This window comes from Nuphar pumila, chromosome 6, assembly GCF_984573655.1.
Source record: "Nuphar pumila chromosome 6, dmNupPumi1.hap1.1, whole genome shotgun sequence".
Classification (NCBI taxonomy): Eukaryota; Viridiplantae; Streptophyta; class Magnoliopsida; order Nymphaeales; family Nymphaeaceae; genus Nuphar; species Nuphar pumila.
The window spans coordinates 13,848,984-13,861,522 of NC_143254.1; the positions used below are offsets into that span (position 1 = coordinate 13,848,984).

At 37.3% G+C, this 12,539-nt stretch overlaps 1 protein-coding gene across 1 annotated transcript; it reads right to left on the bottom strand.

The window, feature by feature from the left end:
• Window positions 1-338: 338 nt before the first annotated feature.
• On the bottom strand, window positions 339-9,684 carry LOC149834034 (AP-1 complex subunit mu-2-like). Its single transcript, XM_090009936.1, has 11 exons — window positions 9,223-9,684; window positions 7,257-7,403; window positions 6,952-7,014; window positions 6,177-6,353; window positions 5,979-6,082; window positions 5,373-5,480; window positions 4,961-5,057; window positions 4,780-4,877; window positions 4,533-4,674; window positions 4,276-4,398; window positions 339-678 (listed from the first exon to the last, which is right to left on the bottom strand). The coding sequence occupies exons 1-11, from the start codon at window positions 9,349-9,351 to the stop codon at window positions 580-582; spliced, it is 1,287 nt and encodes a 428-aa protein (XP_089866062.1). The 5' UTR covers window positions 9,352-9,684; the 3' UTR covers window positions 339-579.
• Window positions 9,685-12,539: the final 2,855 nt, after the last annotated feature.

The window sequence follows — 12,539 nt, forward strand, 5'->3', positions numbered from 1 at the left end:
TTGTTGTGATATGACCATATCCAATACAGCTACACCCCCTACTGATGGGCCGCTTGCCAGCCAGTACTTTAGCCAGGTTGGGGATAGTTTTTTGGCCTGGACCTAATAAGATGAGGGCTTAAACTCAGTTTGATATATATTCCTCGCTGGACAAAAAAGGGCCATCAGGTGGCCCCTTTTCTGGGCACCCTTCTAACCAATAGAATCTACAAGACTCTCATATCGAATGAAAGAGGCCAGTTTAAAGGCAAGTCACATTTTATTTACTATCTCATACATGTCTTCTCTAAAAGCCAGTTGTGTTCTACCCCATCATGCTTATGAAATGTGGACAAAGTGAAAATTCAAACTCTTAGCGCATAACTTTAGCTATCGAAAAAATTGGACAATCTTTTGGGTGACCAATGCACCCTTACAGCATACAATGTTATAAGAAACAAAAACAAGAGAGAAAAAACAAAGGAAAACAGAAGGAAATGCAAGGAAGCACTAGAGAAGGCTATTAATGAATAAGATAGAAAGGTCAAAAACAATTTGCACTGGAAAATTAAGAATGTGGAGTGGAGGTTGAGAAGCATATCACACGAGCCTCAGTTCATATTCACCAGCCATTGTTATGTATCTCACCCAGGGAAGGGCTTGATATCCACTCTTTTCGATGATTTTAAGGTACCGAACCTGCAAGATTAGGAGACAAATGAATTCAGCATGCCCCAGAGCAAAAGCAGCAAGTCAGAACTTAATCAGTTGTTCATGCATCTGAACAAAATTTAGCAGGTCCTTCAGCTCCAAAACCGCCAACTTTTCTCTCAGACTGGTTTTGATGCTTTATACTGGTATTCAACAGAGTTTCCAGATGAACGTGTCCCATTTTATGCTTCCATCAGAAAGTTTGCCATGAGGTTCATGGTGGCAAATATTATTCCCACATCAGGTTAGGAGTATCCATGTAGATTTGCACATCGGCAGAGGCATGGTATAAATTTTTTTATCAAAAAGAATGATTATTCTTCACACTTTTAGATTTCCCTTTTTTTGCGGATGGCCAAGATGGGGTCAAGGGCCCCTTTATTAAGATAGATCCAGGTATCAACGTTTAATTGGATTCTTAGAAAGTTAAAACAAAATTATACAAGAATGTGAGTCTTTAAAGGGGTGGAATAGATGGAAACGGGTATGTGAAATCTGCATAATATTGAATTTTCCCAATGTTGGAAAGGATATATACTATTAGAAGTCAACAGTGTCACATGGTAATATGTGATTTTTGTGCAAGAGTTTGTTGGTTTACATGTTAAGATAACAGAGACAAAGAACTGTTGTAACAACGCACTCTTTAATTGATTTCTCATTGTTTCTTTTAAGGTCCTGAATGTACCAAACTACAGTTGTTTAGACAGCACATAAATTGCAGAAAGCAAGTCATATGGGCTTCAAACACAGGCTCTATTTATTTGGCATTTTCACTTTGAATTTTATATATTTACCAGTTTTGCAAGCAATATATTCAACACTATCCATCAATGATGTTAATTTCCAAAAGTTGTTGGAAGTCATAGATAGTATGCCCAGAATCAACAGTATTTTCTTTCCAACTATTCTGGTCAAGCCTTCTTAGTTTTCGCTATTTCAAGAGAATCATCTATGACAGTTGTATTCCCAAGTGAGTATATTCTTAGCCAAAAAACAGAAATGAAGTTGTTAAGAGAGAAATTGTACATTGTTGAATTTACCTTAACCACATCCCTTACATAAACATTATGCATTGATGGCAGAAAGGAAGCAGATTGTTAAAAAGTGGCTGAGTTTTTCAAAGAGGTTGAAATGTAATCTTGGGAATACAAGATCCGTATCAGGGATTCCTTTTAACTAGATGCAAGAGGTACACAGAGTATGACTGGCGTCTCCCTTCATAGAGGAAGTAAAAAATTCAGCATGGTAGAACTAAAGGCCAGGCTGAAATGGATTTACCGATGGAGCTTTGCAAACACTTCAGGTCAGGGATTATGCAAGGTGAGATGGAATTTTCTAGTTATAGCAGTTATCCCTTTCCTTTCAGAAGAGGATGGCAACAAAATGATCCTATCTCACCTCTTTTATTTGATATTGTCTGCAAAGGGCCCCAACAAGGTTTTATAATTTTATCTCATTACCAAGTATCACCACTTTAATGCAAATGATATGCCGACTTTTAGGGTCAGCTAGTAAAAATCAGATGTAGAAAACATGGTTGTTGTTGAAACATGTTGCCTTAGTGTCAATTGTTAATATCAATAAAAGCAAATTTGAGCTAGTGATGGTTAACATTGAGTACAACATGGGCATTGATATTTTAAGTTGCAAGCTGTCACATGGACACACACAAAAGGACACAGTACATCATCTCTCTGCAGTTTTCCATTAAGAATAGTACGAAAGGGGACACAAAATGAGCATAAGTTGAAGTCTCCTTGTGATGGATTACAAGCTGGATCCCATGAAGTACGTTGATTTGAACATTCATAGGGAAATTTCTAGAGTGGTGAAGGGCAGTGGAGAACAGGATCAAGAAGAGATTGCAGGCATTGTCCTCTACATACTCGACTTTAGGAGGCAGAATTATCTTGATTAAGCATGTGCTGTTGAAAATGCCTTCTCAACTCCTGCCTTTATACATGTTGCCAAGAAGCACTAAGAGGACACTAAAGAGGATTTTTGCCTTCTGCCTTTTGAATGGGCTTGCCAATGATAAGCATGCATTTGATGGACTTGTGATCAAAAGTGACAAAAACATTAGATCGTTTAAACAAGTCCTTTATGATGAAATGTTAGTCCAACTATTTCACGAAAATAATTGATGGGCTACATTACTAAGAGAAAACTATGGAGTCAAGGGATTACCATGAAGCTGGAAAAGATTGATTGTGGAAAGATAGCGAAAGCATTTGGAAAGGTTGGTGTAAGCTATGTCACAAGGACACGGTTAAGGGACATGAGATGCAGTGCTCTTGTGTACCTTTCCATTGAGAATAGAATATAAGTAGACATGACAGGAAAAAGTTGTAGCATCCTTGTGACAGGATGTAAGGTGTGACCTTTGGACAACACCAAAATCCATGCATTAATTTGGTACCAGTCAAGTGCAACACCAAATCATATTTGACCACAGACCTCAGAATGAATAAGGATGGCGTGGTTGCTTACTCTTGGATGGCTGGAGGAGCTTGAGATATTACTCAAGGGAGATGGAGGAATAGCTCTTTCTCAACCAAGAGCCCACTGGTTTTACTGTTTGCAAAGTACAGGATGATATTATTTAATGATGTGAAAAGTCAAGTTTGTTGAACTCAGCAGAGCCTTTCTCCCATAGTGGATCCTAACCCAAAACCTAGAGCATTGTCTTCGTGTGGCTGCTATTGATGGATAAGGTCCCAAACCACTCTCACCTAACAAAGAGGGTCTTTCACCTTGCTAGTTGCAGTTATTCACGCAGTATTCAGGAGGAACCCACATGGCATCTTGTTTTGGACTTGTGTGGCTGATATTTATACATAGGGTCCCAACCTATATTCGCTTACAAAGGGGGTTTTCATGTTTCTAGTCTCTGTTACTTGTGTGGTGTTGAGGAGGAATTCACATTTGTATTTGTTCTGGACTTGTCATTCCTTCAGAAATCTTGTCACCCTTGCTTGGCCAGAGTGGAAATGGGATCATCTGCACATACGGTCTTAGTGCTTATTGGGCTAGGAAGGATAAGAGGTGGTGGCAGGTGTGGAAATGGTGGGTTTTCCTTGCGTTATACATGGCAGGAAGAAAATAGAAATGTCTTCGATATAAGAAAGAAGAAATTATCTTTCATATTTCCTTTTTCCAGGGACAGTTCTGATATTAGATGGATTGATACAAGTACCAACAGATACTGTATGCCAACTTTCTATTTTCTCTCTTTTCTTTATAGGTCTTTTCCAGTTATTGTATCTGTTTCTGGTGACTACTTGTCACCTGCTTTTAATGAAAAGTGTTATCCTTTTCTGTCAAAAAAAGTTTAGATATCACAAAACTTCTAAGTAAATTCATGTTTCTGAGATAATAATATCATAAGGGAGGAGTTGAATGGGATAGCTAGATGCTAGGTCTGACTAATGCTTGACCTTACGCCACCATCTTTGTTCTTATCATTACAAAAATGACAAAAAATCCTTCAGAGCTGTGCTCATGGAACATTGTCCATGGCACACGAGGTAAACAAGTAACAAACTTCAAAGAGAAGAAACATAGATGGGACAAGAAAATAACCTGTATTCCTGATACTGTAAAGTATGGAATTTCAAACTTTACACGAATAGGAGCCTTCTTCTCAGGGGTTGCTTCTTCTGAAATTATGCTTGGCAGACTGAAATGTGCCCTCAACATATACTCCTATACAAAATGGTCAATCATGACTATTAAAAAAAATTACAGTGCACATCATTGATCACCTGTAAAAATTCACTAGTTACTTCCCATGAGAATCAAGAAGAACGAGGTAGAACAATATTAAACTCCATACATACCTTTCCACCAGGAAATGACTTTATTTTCCATACTAATGCATCATTTTCAGGAGCATATGCAGCAGAACCCATAGAAGTCCGTACATTAGGGTTTGTGGCATCTGGGGGCACAGGAAGCTCAATTTCCACATTTGTCGCAGTGCTGTAACATAGTACCAATAATACCACAAAACAATCAGGATTGGATATTGGAACCAAAACAATGGATTGACGAACTCAAGTTATCCAAGAAGAAAAAAGCACCCACCTACGTTCCTTGAATTGACTCCTGGCCTTGACCATGAACTCTATACGACTTCTTGAATGCCTTTCAACTTGAACTTCCACCCATATCAAAGGTTTTACCTAGAAGAATTAACAAATGTAGGCTGCATATGCAGAGAGAGAGAGAGAGAGAAAGAGAGAGAGAGAGAGAGAGAGAGAGAGACCTGAGTGCTCAGTCTGTATGTCATCAGATCAAAAGATCCATCAGGGGGTATAAATGATATGGTACGGTCATTCTCAAAACGGGCCAAGCGCACACATCTGAAACAAAGATGATTTAATCAGAAACCTAAGTTCCTCATAAACAATTGGAACAACATTCTTTTTTTTCTTTTTTTCTTTTTTCTTTTTGAAACGCAAGCTGGGGTTAGGCAGACCCCCACCAGTTATTAATCAAAGTACCACTGGGTTTTTTGAACCTGCAACGTCCAACCACAAGGTGACGTGCACTGACAGCTCCTACCAACCACACGGAGCCCCCCGTTGGTTGTAACAACATTCTTTTATTTGCAATGTTCATGAGCTAAAATAAATATTTGGACCAGGAGAGAGAGAGAGAGCAGATTGATTATGTACTGGTAAAACTTTATGTCATCCAGATCAATTGCTTTGCCCTTTGTTGATCGACCTTGAGCCTCCAAGAGTACCCGATCATTCAGCCCTAGCTTACACTCTGGCATTCCACTGGAAAAAAAAAAGGATACATTAGTTCTAAGAATTTGTTCCAAGATTGCAAGGGAAAGAGAGAAACATGACAACTATGAAATGCTGAACATTTGGCTAAATCCTTCACCTTGATTTTCTAGATATACCTATCCATCTATCTACCCCTTTAAGCCACATGTGCGTACATGCAAACACATATACACGTCCACCTTTGGTTACTACACCTGATAAAGACAACATTCTTCAGGACCTGGCTCTTTCCACACACACACACACACACAGGCCTCGTGTGCATGTGCACATATGTGTGTAATGATATACTTTTGGAGAAATATTCGTAACATCATTCACTGGTGTCTGGTTATAGAAGCGCTATTGTTTATTGAACAAATGGATGGAGGAAGTTAGAAGGCCTGGGGTTTCAGTGCACTAGGCCTCAATTATGAAACATCACAAACCCCAAATTAGAAAGAAAAAGACACAATGCCATGCACAAACAAAGGGAATATGGCATACCTCAAATACGTTCTCATTTTCAATGCACCAACTACATCAGATCGAATAATCTGGCCATTGCTATTTACAAGTATGTTGACACTTTCCACCACATCCAAAAACACCTGAGAAAAAAAATGCATGCTCTAAGTACCCACAATAAGATGTTATTGAAAAAAATTTAAGAAAACTTTTGCGAGAGAAAAAAACTGGACCTACTTCATTTTTCTTGTATCGTATTCCTTCACTACGCCATGATACTGCATTTGTTACAGCCATGGGAGGGCGCTGTGTGACTTCCATCCTATAAGCATCTGTTTTAATAAACTCACTGAGAATTTTTGCCTCAGTATACTGAGGATAGCCAAAGTCCATCATTTCATCAAGCAATTCGTACTGCAAGAGCAACTAAAAATCAGTACAGGAGAACAATAATGGAGTAAATAATCTTGTTTAGGAAACAAATGGGGCCTCAATTATGTGCACTATTTATGAATGTAATCTTAAACCTAAGTCACACAGACTCGGCTAAAAGGTCGACATGCCCAGACACGGGTGCAGCTTCGGACACGGGGCAAACACGGTCAACTAAGTGTCGGACTCGGTCAACGCACCGGGGCTGAGTCCGTCCACATTTTGGACTCGGTCAACTTTGACTGAGTCTATTTTTGTCCATTTATTTTGGTAAGTTTGTGTTGTTACTTCAATAGAATTACTTTTTTATTTTTGCTTAAAAAATTACAATCTTATTATTATTATTATATATATATATATAGCCGTGTCCCCATGTCCAAAAATTTTGAAATTGCTTCGCACCCGTGTCGCACCCGTACCCGCACCCATGTGACATAGTCTTAAACTTGAAATGCAGATGAAACTTGAGCATTCACGCATACACAAACAAGCCAAAATTCTTACCAAGAATCTAAATCATGAACCAAGTATTTTGCACAATATAGATAACAATAAAGAAAGCTAAAAAAAATCATCTTACCACAACAACAAAATTATCTCTAAGAGATTCTTCTTCTAATTCTTCAAAATAATGCTTAAAGACCTGCCACAGCACAAACATATCCAGATATATCAAAATAATTACATAATTATCAAGCAAAACATACACTAAATACTTAAATGTGATACCAAATTTTTGCAAGGATATTTGTTAAACTGGATTTCAATAATAGCTTGTCCTTTGAAGCAACCTTAATGAGATATAACAATGTGGAGAACAGACTGTGATGCACAAACAACGCAAAGAGTATCCAAAGAAAGGTTATTTGTACTAAGAAACCTTACATCAACAACTCGGTGCAGAAACAGGAGAAGACTAGCAGCATTACAGTTCTGTCTGGCAGCTATCATGAGATAAACATTGTTGTGTTGAATGAACATGTATGTCACACCATTGTCATACACAACTGGATTTTGAGAGTCGGGATCCCCCTATCATATGTAATTGAAAGAATTCAATATAGCACATCAACATACAATTAAAATTGCCACTTTTACAATTGAACCTAATAGTCAGTTTATTTTCAGAAAGAACCTAAACAATGAAACCCAACTGGAAAATAAATAGGAAAATTTACTATATTTTTTTTTAAGATGAACCAGATCTTTTCTGCAAGAAAAGTGAAAAAGACAGAGAACCTTAACTACAAATAAATAAACTAAGAAGATCAGTAGAATGAGAGGAGTTAAAAAATGTGTGCTTGTGCTTGTGCTTGTGCTTGTGTCAAATTGTCAATAGCTAACATGCTTGTGTAAAAGTTGATGAAATTACTTTAAAGGTGTATTTGGATGCAGGTGATGCAGCGGAATTGGATCCAATTCCACTAAAATTCTTCTATGCGGCTGGAGAAAGGCCAAATAATTTAGTGGATGCGGATTCCAATTCCACCAAATTCCCTTAATCCAAACACAGCCTAAAGAACACAGCAAGTTAGTTGTAAGCATATCCACACATCCATACTTCATCAGATCGCAAGTACCACCAAATAGAGTGCTGTATATACAGGCACACATATGAAGACTTTAAGAAAGGTATTTTTTCAGGAAATTTTGGAGCAATCGTATAAAATTTTCATGGAAGCATCACATTAGAGATAACAAGGGCCAGAAAGCAGATACAGAATTCAACAAATGGTGTGACGCTTATTACACATATATATCATGCTACACAAGTTTTAGCATCATTCCATATTCAATACTTGAAAGGAACCATGACTTCTAATATAGGAAGTCTGATACCAGGCTACAAGTTCCTTAGTTGGAAACTAAGATTTGCAGAAATGCAAACACAAGAATGCCACATCTGGAAGAAAATAGAGTTGTGGTCTTTATAACATGTGCTGCTAGGGAGATGGTCTATGAGTTTGCAGGGAAGTTTGCATTACTATGGCTCAAATATGCACTACACTAAAATTGGGCTTGTGGGGTGGGGGTGGGGGCGGGGTAGAGAGGGTCAATGCAAACCCTGTTGAATTTGTCTATGATGAGGAACTCACTAGATCTCAAAGTACACAAAAGCAAATTCTATCTGAAACCGAGGATACCTAAGCTGGACAGAATCTACAAATATAATGAGTAGTAGTGGCAAAAAATATTGCTATACAAAGAAGTAGAAAAAAAAAATCTCCTTCAGAAACTATGAAAACAAACAAAAAAGTAATTAATCTCAAATAGGTAAAAAAAAAAGTCACAATAACCAGTGAAATTTCATTAACATTCTGCAATTGGTTTTGCATTCTAACTAAACTAACGATATGATGATGGTAGAAGATAGTCCAATACCAAAACAAGAAACCACGTTTTACTGAAAAGACGGGAAGATAAAACGGATCTGTAGTAGAAAGGAAGCCTATATCAGAAGCGGGCAATCAAACTAAACCCAGCTGAAAGCAAAAACTCTCCAAATAAAGACAAAATAGATCAGCATTGGAAAACCACATATTTAAGCAACAAAATATCCAAATTCAGCATCAGAATCAGCGCTCAAAATCATGAAAATACAAAAATCAAGACAGCAAAAAAAAAAAAACGGAGACGCAATCAACCCCAATTCTGACCACATTGCATTCAATTCAGAAAAAAACATAGTTCCAACGGAAAATACAGACCAAATCCCACCAACCAGCAACGCAAATTAGCAAAGAAACACCGTAAATCGAAGCAAATCTGCACAATCTTGCGTCAATCCAATTGAAAAAAAAATTTACGGAAACTTTTAGACAAAGAATGGCAAAACAGGCATAAAACTCACCTCCATATCGATGAGCTTCATGAAGAAACGCTCCGCCTGCGTCGCCGAGACATCCCCGCGGTAGTCGCGCCACACCAACACCCGCCCCTTTATGTCGAGAAGGAAGAGAGCCGAGGCGGCCCCGGCCATAGATTCCCAGCTCTCTCTCTCTCTCTCTCTCTCTCTCTCTCTCTCTCTCTCTCTCTCTCTCTCTCTCTTCACTCCCTTCTTCTACTTCTCCGGAGATCAGATCCAAGAGGAAGATGCAAAGAAACCCAACTCCTTCTGAACGCAAGATCGTTACCACCAGGCAATTCAAGGGGCACCACCATCATAAGAATGTTCCCTCGTTCAATCCCGAGCCCCGGTTCTCTACAAAAACGGAGGAACGATAGAAGAATCAGAGAGGGAGAGCAACTCACAATCTTCGTTTGGTCTGAGCGCGCGAGAGAGAGAGAGAGATGGAAATGAGTAAAAGAACATGTATTTTTTTTATAAAGAACAGTGTTTTTTTCATCGAATAATTTTTATTATGACGTATTTCTCCAACCGAGCTGGTAATGGGTCATCGACACCTAAGCCCTTTTTCAATAAATGATTACTATGTCTTCTCTTTCTTGATTAGCAAGATGGAGTTAGACAGTCACCTGCCAGTTACAATTATAAAATCTTTCACTACGTATGAAAAATTACCATGTTGTTATCTCATGTAAATTGTTTGGAACTTTGGACAGAAGATTGTAGCATCTAGGTGTTGTTTGGACTGATAGACAATGCATTTCACGTGTAGTTAAAAGGTCCGGACTTGGTCAAAGCCTTCTATTTCCAAATAGAAATTGAAACACATCCAGTAATAGCTTTTCTCTTTTTTTTGTTGAAAGGAGTAGTAGCTTTTCTCTTATTAGGCCAATCCGATAATATTAGATTTGATAATGCAATCTATTCACATCTGCGTATAGGGAAGGACTTCAGCTTGATACCACATGGAATTTCATGTTGCAAGCTGGATCAAGTCATTAGGTTTGGTAAGCCCTAGTTTCATTTGGGTTTTGAGTTTCACTTTCAATCCTGCCATGGTGCTCCCACCTACTTGTTAGGCTTTTATGGTTTTCAATTGGTGAATATTACTTATTCGAATTTGTTTTTGAGGCAACGATTTATCAACCAAAGGTTGGAAAACCATGAGCTAAATGGTAAGCCAAATGGCTAAAGATTGCCCACAAGCAAATCAAGGTGGTGCATCACTAATGGCTTCGCATGAGCACTCAATGAATTTTTTTGTTCAAGAAAATTCCCTATTTTCCATATGTGTGATTGGATTCATCAATCAATGTGCTGGCAAAACCCTTTGTGAAAAGAACAGATACCTCCAAATTGTAGATCAATTGGTATAGAAGAGACTTGTTTTTCACTCAAATAAGAGAATTTCAGTCAAGAGGATAGACTTTTGGTCACACTAGGACTTTGTGCATAAGTTGCACATGTTCATGCTAAAATTAGTCATGGATCTAACTCCTCTTGCATAACTACACGAGAAAATTTCTTGGTTTCCTGTATAAAGCTTTATGTATTTATTGATTTTACTTTTGTCATTTATCGTTATACTCGTTCTTATAATTATTGTTGTTAGTTGGTTCTACTGTTATTTTACTATTGATGTTGCTGCTGCCACTGCTACTACTACATTACTGGTTTAATGTGATCCTTTTCATGTTTTTAATGGTAGTTGTATGACTTCCCAAACAATGAATGTGATATTATAGTATACTCAAGTTTAATGATTCACCTTAACTTCGTTGAACTAAAAAATGTAGGAACAGAAAAAAGAGGAAGAATAATTATGATTATGGTTTTATAGGAACTTTGATGCAAGGCTTCAAAGTAGAATTAGAAAACACACACACATATGCGCACACCCACTACAATCCATGTCTATTATAGGCTAACAAGTGCCACACCCAAAATCAAATAAAATTCATAGAAATTAAAGAAATCACTACAAATAATCAGTCTTTCCCATAAATGGCTATTTATGAAGAAAATACCCTAATTCTATGGATTTGAGATTATCTAATATCAAACTAGAACTACAATTTAAACTCAACGGTAAAACTCTACATAAAAATGGATTTAAATTGATCCCCTAGATTCCTGGCACATCTTGCTTCAAATCAGTGTTATCCTCCTTGGGTTGGAAGATGACTTGTCCTCGAGTTTGGATCATCTGCTTATGCTTTTTTTAGTTTCTCTCAACCCAACAAACCATTGAATAGAAACTGCTTTTTGTGAATATAGATATAATATGCATAGATTAGGAAGATATAGTAGTGGTGGATTCAATCTACAGAAGTCCCAAGCATGAGAAGTATAATATCCAAACCGTTGACGGCTGATGTAAAAAAGGCAGTAAATGAATCTACATATGATAATTGAGCTTGATTAGAAAGATCCAACTTAAGATGCTTCTAGATTCAACTATATTTTGTTGATCTGAGATGACCATGTTTAAGTCTAGGTTTTGGTTGCAATCAGGTTTATTTTGAATTGGGATAGTGGGGTATAAACTAGTTTTAGGGAGATCGAGTACAATGGACTTGAATTTGTGACGAACAATAGATTCAAATAATTTTCTACTAGATCGAAGCACCTAACAGATTTTGGTATAACATGGGATAGTTTCAAATGTTTGTTTGGGAGTTAGGTATAAATGGGCCTTGATGTGTTTAGTAGTGTATTTTAGTTCAGATGGGTCTTGATTTGGAGAGCACCTCATGTGATTTTCAGTAAGAACGGAATATGTGATTTGGAATCACATGTGATTCAACATGAGATGCAACCAAACATGCCCTAGATGTTTCCTACAGATTTTACACTTTTCAGGAAAAGATCAGATTTGGGTTTGGGATTTAACAAAAGTCGGAGTCTCAAACGGAAAAGTACCTTAAATAATTTTATGAAAAATAATTGTATTGTACATGTAATTTGAGTTGTTTCCCTAAAAACCTTATAATTTTTTATATTCTCTTAATGTCTAAAATCGCAAATATCCAACATCGTTAGGATCCTTTTACCCTTCGCAAGTGCGAATTTAGGGCTTTTTGCAATAAAATTGTACCGCCCATCAGTTATGTCCAAACACCCACTTAAATCCAAAGTCGCAGGTTTTTTATGTGAAAACTCACAAACTCGCATAAATTTATTTGCGAAATTTTGGTGAAACTGAAACCACCAAAATTGCAAATATTCTACTATTTCGCATATAATAAAAAATTGTGCATAAAAATATTTGCGCAACACCTCTCGCAAATATAATATTGTTTTGCATATATTTTGAAATT

What these genes read in the sequence shown, in the direction of transcription:
- LOC149834034 (XM_090009936.1), bottom strand. Translation starts at nt 9,351, where the DNA reads ATGGCCGGGGCCGCCTCGGCTCTCTTCCTTCTCGACATAAAGGGGCGG. An exon ending in CATACAGACTGAGCACTCAG is followed by an intron (nt 4,878 to 4,960) that starts GTCTCTCTCTCT and finishes TAATTCTTCTAG; the next exon opens with GTAAAACCTTTGATATGGGT. An exon ending in TTACAGTATCAGGAATACAG is followed by an intron (nt 679 to 4,275) that starts GTTATTTTCTTG and finishes CTAATCTTGCAG; the next exon opens with GTTCGGTACCTTAAAATCAT.